Raw genomic sequence first — 12965 nt, forward strand, 5'->3', positions numbered from 1 at the left:
ACGGCTTAGAGTAAATGGGAGTAGCCAAAAAAAAGGTTGCGTATGTATGTCCTAAAATTTGACACGGAAACATTTTGTGGGTACTGCTGCTGATGACACTATGGCCGACTTGTATACGCTCCACTGAGTCTTTGTTATTTAGTAACAGCTGATGAATGGCCGTTGAATTTAGTTCGTCTAAACTTTGAACTCTAATCTGTCACAAACGACATAGATTTGAACAGTAAAACATTCCACACTGTGTGTGTGTGTGTGTGTGTGTGTGTGTGTGTGTGTGTGTGTGTATATATATATATATATATATATATATATATATATATATATATATATATATATATATATATATATTGTTTGAAGGTAATTACATGTATTAGCAAACCAACAAAAAATTATAAACACTATAGTATATGTTCAGAGAAAGTAATTTGAGTGGCTCCTTTTAAAAACTAATAAAGACTTTGCCGCCTTTAAACACAATTGCATAAATAGTTAACAAACTCATTCCATGAGGAAAAAAAAAAGAAAAAAAAAAAGCTTTTTAAAGCCTCCTGTTATTGCCAGAAATTGATGTTTTACCAGAGTGGTCTTTAGTTAATGAATCACTGAGTGTATTGTTTGAGGCGTAGCCAGTGAGCTTGACTTTTAGTTGCCTGGCCCTCCCCTTGCGTGTTGTTTTTGTGCTTTGCTGAGTAATAAAAGAAAAGTATTGGTTTCTTTTTTTGAGTGGGATGGGGGCTGGAGATGCCCCTGTGGGAATGGGCCTCATCTTTCTGAAGGGAATCGTGAAGAGAGAATGGGCTGATCAGCTGACAAACTGACTAAATAAGCATTTGTTGTAATATGGCACCTGTTCCTGCCATGCTGGTTCCGCGGCTGGTAAACAAACAAACGCCAGCAACTGACCGGAAACATATTCCCACCTCTAGCTTCCTTACTCCTTCCATCCCGCCTGAGTCAACCAGTTTGTGTTCGCAAGAAGGTAGGGGAAAGTTCAGCAGGTGATCACGAGGCCCCCACTTGTAGAAGGTCAGGGTGACTGTGACCGTGCCCGTCAGTTGTGACGGATGTGAACGAGGGTCTCGAAGTATACACTTCAGATCTCTGTCTTTTAATAGTCGTCTGACCCTTTTTTTTTAACCCCTTCTTGTTTTTCTTTATCTAAGTAGGGACTGGCTGTGACTTGACATGATATTTTGCTGAGTGACTAGCCACGTGTCATCAAATCATTCACCTTTGGTAAAACCGTATCACTGTCAGTACTTTTCCAGGACACAAAAAACTGCTCCGCAGTGGCGAGGGTTAGCTTAGTTTTTATCCCACTGGCCTAATTCTGCATAGAGACGAGGACATTTTGTACCTCTTGTGTCGTGTCCCCAATCTCTCTGTGACTCATTCCCCTGGACAGAACGCTTATTTGATTCCTTTGTTTAACCATCCACAAGGGAGAGAGTGAGAGAGAAAAACCAGTATAATATTTATGCCTGAAGAAGATGCAAAGTTCCAGTAAATTCGGAGTAGAATAAACAAGATTAACTGTTTGCAGGAAGTGAGGAGAGGCAAGTTTTTTTTTTTTGTTTTTTTTTTCTTCTTCTTCTCTCTGTAAAGGGAACACAATGTGCTGCAAGGATCTTGTTACAACCATGTTTATCAGTCTCACTGCGCTGATTGGTGGATAACTCATAGGACGGAATCCCGCCTTTATGCCCCCCACCAATGAGGCCTGTGTTCTCTATTCCTGATGTGTGGGTCGTTTACTTTGTGTGTTGCCAAGTTATGTGTATGTGCACAGGCCTGCTTTCATAGTATGTCTACGTGTGAAGGATCACATGCGCGCGCCTGTGTGTGTGTGCAGACTCACTGGATTGTTGTTCCTGGAAGAAAACCTGGGTTGCTCAGAATTCTGTGATGGATCACAATAACAAATTCCTGAAAATGTCCTAAAACAGGGCAGCAGCAAAAGAGATTTTAGGATTGACTGTCACAGTTTGAGGAAGTGGCCTGTGAGACGCTATATCAGGAGATAATGTGTTGATGAGTTACGAGTTAATGTGTTTATGTCAAACTACTACCTACAAGAGTCTCATTTTTTAATCTATCTTTGAGAAAGTGTAGCATTATTTTATCCTATAATCATGATCTGTTGTAAACTCTATTCTTTAATTTACTGGTATTTGTGCCTTCTGTTTAAAGTAGAGCATGTATGCGCAATATTTTTCTTAATTTACATTTAAATATGCAGCCAACAATGCTCATGGAGTATTACTTTGTGTAGTTGTTCACCTATTCCAAATAAATATCTAAATAAAAGTTATTTAATAATTTAAAAAAAAGTGTGTACAGGTTGTTTTTGCAGACCTCATTTATTATTTACTGCTGATAAGAAAATAAGCAAATTGCTGCTGATTCATATCAGTAACTCAGTAGATTTTCTGAATCCAAATGAAGTGACGTCCAAAGTGTACCATGTAGCTTATGCTGCGTTTACACATGACAAGTCACGAATGCCACGAAGTACACATTCTTGGCCGCTGATCACGAATGTGATTATTCGGGGCAGAGGCGTCAGGTGTCCTCAGGAATCGTTGCAACCTACCACACGTTACGATTAATGGCATGTGTTGCAGGAGAATTATCAGGAACCATTACGCACGGTCAAGAATAGTGTTCCGCGTTCGCGCAACAGCGCATCGTTAAGTTCTGTCACGTTATGAACGAGGTGAATTGTCTCCACACACACACACACACACCTTTAAACTTTATTTAAAAACATAATAATTTCCTGTCAAACTGTTAAATTGGAAAAACTGAGCCAAAATATAACCACCTCTTCAAAGGTGTCTTGATGTATCCTTGAAAGTATACGATAATTCATATACTTTCAAGGATACATCAAGACACCTTTGAAGTATTATATCGTATTATCCGAAGGATTGTTTTCTGAGAACTTCCATGATGAATCCCATCCATCTAAAATGAAATGACTGTTTGCTTTGCATTAGACGTGAGGGAAGTTCAGTATTTTTAACATGGGCTCTATTTTTTAGATGTTTTGGAGTTTAAAAACTAATTTAATCAGTGCAGTATTGATGTAGAGCGCAAACACTATCATAGGTTATCCAGCATCATACATGTACATCATGTTATTGGGCATAACTATCGGCTATGTTTACATCCTCGGTATCCTCAAAGTAACTGTGAACCTGGAGAGACGAGCTAAAAACATTGAGTAAGCTGTTTCTTGTCCCCACTGAACTGGTGAAAATGCTATTCGAAGTGTCTGTTAGCATCAAGTGGGTCCCCGAGAAGGTAACTGTAAAAAACAAAAAAAAACAAAAAAAACAAATTGAAGATGGTTATACAGTTAGCCACTTACTTTAGCCTTGCTGTTGTCCCTTCGTGCCGCTTGCCACCAAGTCATTGCAAGTCGATTACTAATGGGTCACTTGGACTTAGTACACAATGAGCCCTTGTCACTGCATAATTTTTTTGAAACAAAACATGCACAGCAGCACACAACAGCAAAAGTATCGAGAGGTTGAACAGTGATTCCACTTGCCTTAATGGCATCATGTGCATGACACATTTAAGTATTTGTTAGTGAGGACAATCTCAAATCCTGAAAAACTGCACCTTGGTCAGTGAACAAATTACAAAGTATAGCATATTAGTCTATAGTTCATGCATAACAGTGGATACCACCAGTGTTAATTATACTGGTCACTATAATTTCCACCATTGTATCCGTTCTAACTGCTAATACCACACACAGGGTTTTGTGTGTGTGTCTGCCATCAAGATCAGCTATAAATGTTTACATTCCTGTTTACAGTTTTGTCAAGGAAAAGTTTAACTTGCAGACAACTCATCTAGCCAGTGTGTAATTTAGATTCTTTTAAAAAGGTTTGAAAATTGAGGACAGAGCTACTTTTTAGCTTTTATTGTTATCTGATCTACATTTTAAGTTTTGAGTTATCAAGATATAGCGTGTGTCTGATTTTAGATTGTAAATAAAATAAATAACTAGGAATAGAAATAACAAGGAATGTGGGGTAGGCCACAAACACTGTGGCCTACCCCACCAAAACTCATGTCAAGAATCTTATTTGTAGATCTATTTCCAGATATCTAAACGCAAATGCAGACAGACCTCATGTTTACCAACACAATCCATTTATAGACTCAGTCAGGTGGTTGAAAACAGTCTGAATTTTTTCCTAGTACCTAGGATATATGTATACCTGCACATGAATGTTGGGCAAGCTGACAGTTCCCCTATCTTTTTCCTGTAATATATTTTTTTTTCCTCCCTGTATCATCTTGACTGGCCGTTGCTCGTCTAACCAGGGGATATGAACTCTCGTGTTTACTCTCAGGGCTGGTACCGGGGCTGTGTCTGGACTTGAATAACTGAGATACTGCAGCCTGTAGCAGTTCCAGCATTTTCCTCACTGGGAGCAGTAGAGTGTAGGAATACAGAGCAGTTCACCGCCTCACAACTTTGTAGGCTAAAGGTCTTTTCTGTCACCGGCAGCCCGTCAAACCGGCCACAAGGCATTAACACTTCAAAATGTCAGTATTAAGCCTTTACTTTGCATTGTTAGTGTGTCACCAAGAACTGATGTCAACTTTTGCTGAGTTCATGCTTGTAAATACTTATCTATGTAGACAGTATGGCCAATTATTATGTAAATGGTAAATGCACTGCATTTATATAGTGTTTTTCCATTTGCATCAGACGCTCAAAGCGCTGTATGGTTATTTCATGTTTTTTTTTTTTTTTTTCCCTTCATATGCTTATTTCCTACAGTGTTAAAAGCTTCCTTATCCTAGCGTAAATTCTTTTGTTTGGCTTTACTATAAAACATTTCACGGTTTTGAATTCATCCATCCATTTTCTAAACCCGCTTATTGCAGTTAAGGTTCGAGAACATTGGCTTTGTTATTAATATGCCCTTTCAAGCAGGTCCCCCCCAATATCTACCCTGGTATATATTGGTTACTATTTTAGGCCACACCCACCCTTTTCACAAAGTTTTGTGAAAGTCTATTTGTATGGTTTTTTTTTTTTTTTTTAGCCATGTTAGGTACTTGTATAATAGCAATGCACTTGAAATGGACAGCGTCTTTTTCGCGTTTTTGTCTTCCGGTGGAGAATCAACATGCACAAGTTCAAAACCCACTTGCTGGAACCTGGTGCCATATAAATAAACTTGAACTGAATTAAAGCAGTTGATCAAACATTCTGTGCTGTCTGTTGTTTTTGTTTCTGTCTTTAGGCTGTGTGTACTTGTGCAGGACAGCTATGGGATGTTCAGTGTGGTCCAGCTGCACGTCTTGCCTTGCAAAGACCAGCTGCACCAGTACGGCCAGATGTGGCAGGGGAAGACCTGCATACTGAGAGGCATTAAAGTGGTGCAGCGGGTCACTCGAGAAAGGTGAGATCCACACTGTGCTCTGCAAACAAACCTGCAAGCCTGATTAGCTTTTCATCTGAATTTTGGTTCATAGTGGGGGCAGAATTCAACCTGGGATAACTGCTGATTACCTCAGTGTACTATCATGACGTGGATTTCTGTTATATGTGGGCTTATCTTATCTACTACTTTAGCTATCTGAGAAGATAAGTGTGAGCAATGGCTGGAGAACCAACTTCTGATATGAAATACATGTGAAACAGACTCACCTTTGTGCTCTGGAGGCATGAGCCTCAAGGTAAACTGTCAGATTCATCCAGGTGTGTTTTCTGAGTATGGATTGCTTAGAATGTAAAATGCAGCATATTTCCCATGTATATCTTTGAATGTCCTGTGATGTTGTGACCCTGATTATTCTGTCCTGTGACCAGTGTCACTGTTTACATGTAAAATGACACTGAGGTGAGTATTCTGAGCCCCTTGTGAGTTTCCATAGTCAGGATCCCAGATTAGAAGCACTGACATGAGAACATTTAGAGACTGGCTGGCGGGTATGTTTACATCCTCAGTATCCTCAATACTGCTGCAGTCTGTCGTGTCTCTGGAGGTTGTCTGTGGTCTGACTGATGGATGGACTGTGTTCAGGACTTACATATGGGTCAACTATGGAACTCTTGTGGTCAGAAATGTGGGCTTTGGCTGAGTTAAATCAGATTATTTATTTTGCTTTCCAGTTTCTTAGAAATTGTCTTCTTTGCACTCAAAAGTAATAAGAGTACAGGTATAGACATGTTAAAGAGCTGTATTTTGGCTTTCAAACATTTATGACAGCAGAGGTCTTTCATGACACTGTTCACTCACCAGAGAACCTGTGCATTATAGGAAAATCACCAATCAACCAGTCTGAGGTCAAGGGCGCTCTGGAGCAGGTTTTCATCCAGGATGTCACTTTACATTGTTACACTCATCTTTCCCTCAATCCTGACTACTGTTTCAGTTTCTGCCACTGAAAAACATCCCCACAGCATGATGCTGCCACCACCATGCTTCACTGTAGGGATGGTGCCTGCTTTCCTCCAAACATAACACCTGGCATTCATGCCAAAGAGTTTAATCTTTGTCTTATCAGACCAGAGAATTTTGTTTCTCATGGTCTGAGAGTCCTTCAGGTGCCTTTTACTCAGGAATGGCCTCTCTACCATACAGGCCTGATTGGTGGATTGCTGCAGAGATGGTTGTCCTGCTGGAAAGTTCTCCTCTCTCCACAGAGGAATGCTGGAGCTCTGACAGAGTGACCATCAGGTTCTTGGTCACCTCCTTGACTTAGGTCCTTCTCCACCAATCACTCAGTTCAGTCGGGCGGCTAGCTCTGGGAAGAGTCCTGGTGCATCCAAACGTCTTCTGTTTACAGATGATGGAGGCCAGTGTGCCCATTGAGATCTTCAAAGCAACAGAAATGTTTCTGTACCCTTCCCCAGATTTGTGCCTTGCGACAATCCTGTCTCAGAGTTCTACAGAGATTTTCTTGACTTCATGCTTTGTTTGTGCTTTAACATGCACTGTCAAATATGGGACCTTATATGTAGATAGGTGTGTGTTTTTCCAAATTATGTCCAATCAAATGAATTTTCCCCAGGTCGATTCCAATTAAGCTGTAGAAACATCTCAAGGATGATCAGTGGAAACTGGATGCCCCTGAGCTCAATTTTAAGCTTCATGGCAAAGGCTATGAATACTTATGTACATGTGATTTCTTAGTTTTTTTATGTTTAATACATTTGCAAAAATCTCACATTTTTCACATTGTTATTATGGGGTATTGGGTGGAGAATTTTATCCATTTTTAAGTAAGGCTTTAACATAAAAAAAAGGTGAAGCACTGTGAATACTTTCCAGATACACTGTATTAGACTTTGAGATAGTTTTTTAAATATTTGGAGAAACACTACAGTTTGAATGGGATATTCATTTAAAACGTAATATTTTACTAATATACTCACGGACCAGTCGGGGTCGCTCGTGGACCACTAGTGTTCCACTCTTTAAAAAAAGGCTGCAGTAAGGCATCAGTACTAGAGCTCTATATTAACTTAAAATTGCTTTTTTTTTCTAACCATAAATTTGCAGTAGGTGTTAAAGGAGCTTGTGCATTTTAGGATTATTTACAGCACACAACTGTGTGTCAAAGTTAAAACCGGTTTAAAGTATTGTCGTAAAATCTCTGGGAATCATTTGTCACCAGAACAGCTTCACTGCACCTTGGCATTGATTCTTTGTCTCTGTAATGCTTTGTAAAGGCTGGCACACCATTCTTCCAAAATATATTTCTGTATTTTCTGTTTTATTTATGGATATGGTAATTTACAACATATTTTGTTGGCAATATTATTAAGTTTGCTGTGCACTCTAGCTGCAGTAAACAGACTCAGTGGAGCTAACATCTTAGACTTGTGCAGGGTTGATATAAACTAGGGTTGGTGCAATTAATGAAAGTCATTAGTCGATGAGTCAGGTACCATTAGTTGTTGACTAGTCAACAGATTGCTGACTAATTCTGATAAATAAAGCTCAAATTCAAGCAGTCGAACTCTCAATTAGATGTTTATAGAGCAAAACTGAAAAGTTGTAAATGCAATAAGAGAACATGGTATTAACCGACGTTTGTGGTACTAATACATATCATGCAGTACAACTATTCAGAGCCCTGAAGTGAAGGTAGTACTGGCTGCTGGCGACTGCTGCACTGTGTTGGCTCCTGCTTGATCTCTACTCTGAGTGCAACAATTTGTGCTGGTGTATCCCGTCTGTCTTTTTGGTAACTGTAGGAACAGATGTTCATCCAGTGTATCTGGATACAGATGCACTTTGGGCACAGTGTTGCCAGCAGTGGAAAATGAATTGCATGTCAGTTGTATATCAGATGCTTGAGTGGTAACAGTGTTTTAATGATGCAAAACTTGTAAAAGAAGTGAACTTGTGCTTTGATAATAATAATGATCACAGGATATTTGTTATGAGACATCTCATTGTTCCAGTCAACTGTTTTGTTAGCTGTACGTTGGTTTAAATAGGGAGTAATTATGAGTTTAATTTTTATTACTTATTTATTTTAATGTGGAACTATTTCACAGCCATTTTAAAGGAGAACTTAGGCTCTGTTTTTAGAGACCTTCCCCATGACACCAGCCACGTCATAATATTTTTGCATGTTCATTGGCTGTAAGAAGTGACATACTCTGTTTCTGATTAACCCCATCTGAAAACATTAATGAGCTGGTTAGTCTGCAGCATTCTAATTAAATAATATATTTATTTAAATAAATTAAATCATTCTCGTACATAGATATAATGCATTTTTTTTTCCTCAGTGAAATGATGACCTTCCTAAACATCTGAATAAAAAACAAACAAACAAACAAAAACCAACAGGGGTCTATGTTGAAAAATGTCAAAGTTCTCCTTTTAAAGGTGCGCTTAATTTAAATAGCTCCCATGAACCTTTCTGTTGCTTCTCAGTAGGCAAGCTCTAACTTACAAACATCACTCTGGCAGTCTTGCAGGGTTGGCTTTTTTTTATGACACAAATCTAGATGTGAGACGTGACTGTTTACAGAAATGTATGCTGTAAAACAACTTTGACATGCATGTTATTAGGTGCTGCTGATTGATTTTGCATGACTTTTAGAGTTATGTTACTAAACTATTTTCAAACTACACAAATTGGGGTCAAATTTATGGCCTGAAGTGTGTGTGTGTGCGTGTGCATGCGTTTGTCTGAAAGAATTTTACAAATGCAATAGTACACACCTTTAAAACATATTAACTTGGGGGGGGGGGTTCTAAGCAATTGATGATAGTCCACTTTGGAGAAGAACTGCACCCTGTCTATTGCCATTATAGTTTTAACAGGACCTGTTCTTGTGTTAATAAATTAGAAAATGAACTGTCATACCTGTAAGAATCTTCTTTGATCTTGAGGCCTGGATTTAACCATAGATGGGAAGAGGTTTAAATTGGACTAACAGCTGCTTACCTGTACCTTTATCTGTATTTTAAAGCTGTAAAATAAGGCTAAAACAAAGCTCAATGTAAAAATCAGAGTGACTTCAGTGAGGCCTGTTATTACTCATCCTTAGACAGGTGGACTTGAATGGGCTGCAGAACCTGTTCCATACAAAGGAACCTTGTGATTAAAGGCTGACTAACTAGTTGAATCAATGGCTGATATGAAAGCACACACCACCACATTTGCCCTAAACGTGCTAGAGGGGAAGAGAACAAAACAAAAACAAAAAACCACTAACAATGAAAATATTAATTAAGATGGTGGTGTATTTTCTGAATGGAATTTTTCTCTTTAAATGTGAAACCTTACTTGTAACCCTTCAGTCTGTCAGTGTGGTGAAGGAAGCCTCATGTCACACATCAGTGTTTATAAATGTGGCTAAAAAAAAACAGTCAGTTGTAATTGGCTTTTTAAAAATGTTAATTTTATATCACAATGATATTGGGATTTCAGGTAGGGTGTGAATAGTTTCCCACCCTTCAGTCTTTCAAAAAACCTGCTTGTAAAAACTGTTTGTGTATGTGCCCAAGCATGCTTTAGCTGCAAGTGACGTTAAAACGAGCTCTGTCCTAACAGATTCATGTTTCAGTGGAAGTGAAACTGGCTGTGACACACTGTTCTCCCACTAAAAGTCTGTTATTCTCCCAGTATCTCTGTCCTCCCCCACCCCACAGTGCCTCCCTACTTACTTTTTCCCATTTTTTCTCTCTTGCTGTGTCTCTCACTCAGGTGTTTCAGGCTTTTCAGCTTGATAGACAGTCTGTGGCGCTCGCTGATGTCGGTTAAAGAACATGGAAGCACAGCTAGCTTGCGCTGTGTAAGTTCTTAGTCCAGCAGAACTCAAACATCTCTGAGCTTCTTCACCCAAAAACACATTTACATTTATTGAAAAGATAGCATTGACACCATTTTGCATTTTATTTTAATCTCCTTCTTGCAAATCTCCTTCTTACAAATGATAGTGAAATAAATTCACTATCGTTGCACATATCCAGAATATAATACCGCCCCAGCTGTCAAAGAAGTTATCATTAGGTCTGGAAAGTCAGGATTCTTTGTGCTTTCTTCTGTGGTTCGGCAGGCGCGTTTCCCTGCCCACTGTGGTTCGGCATTGGTGTAGTTATTAACTGAGGAAGCATAGTGTTCCCAAACAGACCTTAATGAGAGTGGACAGTCTGAAAGCTCTGTGTATGTTTGCTGCACACATGTACTGAACTAAGGACATCTGGTCCTTTGCTAAATTTACTCGTGGAAAACACAAGCGTTACAAAGTGAGTTTCACACATGCACAGACAGCAGACACACGCACACAAAAATATACACATGCAGTGGTTGTAATTCATTCAATGCGCGCAACAAACTTTTTCGGTACAAATACGTGTGCCGTTACACCGCGAAGATGCTGTGACTCTAACATAAGTATGCACTATGTTTTCAATGGATGTACTCACAAGTGTTGTGTGCTTAAAGCCGAGCAGACCTTCAGGACCAGCTCCGAGCTTCTGTTACATCCTGACAGGCCAGGAAAGTTCAGTGGAGCCCACTGAGAGGCCGACTGTGTCCCCCCTTTATGTCCCCCCGTCACATAGAACATTACGAGATATACTACAGGTAAAATGTTGCTCATGTACAGAAAATCTGTACAGTGCTTCAAGATTATTTTATTGTTAATAGATAATTCACTAAGTCTGTAGGAGACACTAACCCCAGACTGTTTTTCTTTTTTTTTAAAGAGTGAGCTCACAACCTGTCGTTGCAGTTTTGTTGCCACCATTATATACAAGAAAATGGAGGTATTTCTTCACTATTTTGTTTAAACAAATATATTTTTAAATTGTGTTACTGTACAGAATCTGCAGTTTGTGTTCTGAAGCTCATCAGTCCTCTCTGTAAGATCATTTGAACTAAGAATCTGATAAGAATTTGTTGACGTACAGGACAGTCTTCATATCACTGTGTGTGACAGTCAATGTTCTCTACCATTGATCAGTGAAACCTTTACACTTTGACCAAGATGTGATAGCAGCATAGAACAAAGTGGTGGACTTTGCCACAGGCCCACACTACTGAAATGTGAAGGAACATTTTTCCTGTCATTGTGTTGAGATTGTTGATGAGTAATCTCATCAGGGTGACCTGAAAGGTGCTGTCCATCTAATTTTGTGCTTTTATATACAGTAGTGTTCAGAATAATAGTAGTGCTATGTGACTAAAAAGATTAATCCATGTTTTGAGTATATTATTGTTACATGGGAAACAAGGTACCAGTAGATTCAGTAGACAACAAGACCAAGCATTCATGATATGCACACTCTTAAGGCTATGAAATTGGGCTATTAATAAAAAAGTAGAAAAGGGGGTGTTCACAATAATAGTAGTGTGGCATTCAGTCAGTGAGTTTGTCAATTTTGTGGAACAAACAGGTGTGAATCAGGTGTCCCCTATGTAAGGATGAAGCTAGCACCTGTTGAACATGCTTTTCTCTTTGAAAGCCTGAGGAAAATGGGACGTTCAAGACATTGTTCAGAAGAACAGCGTAGTTTGATTAAAAAGTTGATTGGAGAGGGGAAAACTTATACGCAGGTGGAAAAAAATTATAGGCTGTTCATCTACAATGATCTCCAATGCTTTAAAATGGACAACAACAAAAAAAACAGACACACGTGGGAGAAAATGGAAAACCATCAAAATAGATAGAAGAATAACCAGAATGGCAAAGGCTCACCCATTGATCAGCTGCAGGTTGATCAAAGACAGTCTGGAGTTACCTGTAAGTGCTGTGACAGTTAGAAGGCGCCTGTGTGAAGCTAATTTATTTGCAAGAATCCCCCGCAAAGTCCCTCTGTTAAATAAAAGACGTGCAGAAGAGGTTACAATTTGCCAAAGAACACATCAACTGGCCTAAAGAGAAATGGAGGATTATTTTGTGGACTGATGAGTCTAAAATTGTTCGTTTTGGGTCCAAGGGCCACAGACAGTTTGTGAGACGACCCACAAACTCTGAATTCAAGCCACAGTTCACAGTGAAGACAGTGAAGCATGGTGGTGCAAGCATCATGATATGGGCATGTTTCTCCTACTATGGTGTTGGGCCTATATATCGCATACCAGGTATCATGGATCAGTTTGGATATGTCAAAATACTTGAAGAGGTCATGTTGCCTTATGCTGAAGAGAACATGCCCTTGAAATGGGTGTTTCAACAAGACAATGACCCCAAGCACACTAGTAAACAAGCAAAGTCTTGGTTCCAAACCAACAAAATTAATGCCTCGCAGATGTGAAGAAATCATGAAAAACTGTGGTTATACAACTAAATACTAGTTTAGTGATTCACAGGATTGCTAAAAAAAGCAGTTTGAACATAATAGTTTTGAGTTTGTAGCGTCAACAGCAGATGCTACTATTATTGTGAACACCCCCTTTTCTACTTTTTTTACTAATAGCCCAATTTCATAGCCTTAAGAGTGTGCATATCATGAATG

General features: G+C 39.2%; 1 protein-coding gene across 3 annotated transcripts in view; it reads left to right on the plus strand.

Annotated features, from left to right (window-relative positions):
- The window catches only part of spidr (scaffold protein involved in DNA repair), a 59700-nt gene that overhangs the window by 36894 nt on the left and 9841 nt on the right, over positions 1 to 12965 (plus strand). For all 3 annotated transcript variants that reach the window (XR_004564277.1, XM_034184104.1, XM_034184105.1), the window contains exons 11-14: positions 5277 to 5435; positions 10210 to 10297; positions 10951 to 11091; positions 11214 to 11273. Coding sequence is in view for 2 of the 3 variants with exons in the window: in XM_034184104.1 (XP_034039995.1) it covers positions 5277 to 5435; positions 10210 to 10297; positions 10951 to 11091; positions 11214 to 11273 (448 nt within the window). In the remaining variant the exon portion in view is untranslated. The remainder of the gene's footprint in view (positions 1 to 5276; positions 5436 to 10209; positions 10298 to 10950; positions 11092 to 11213; positions 11274 to 12965) is intronic.

Source organism: Thalassophryne amazonica, chromosome 12, assembly GCF_902500255.1.
Source record: "Thalassophryne amazonica chromosome 12, fThaAma1.1, whole genome shotgun sequence".
Lineage (NCBI taxonomy): Eukaryota > Metazoa > Chordata > Actinopteri > Batrachoidiformes > Batrachoididae > Thalassophryne > Thalassophryne amazonica.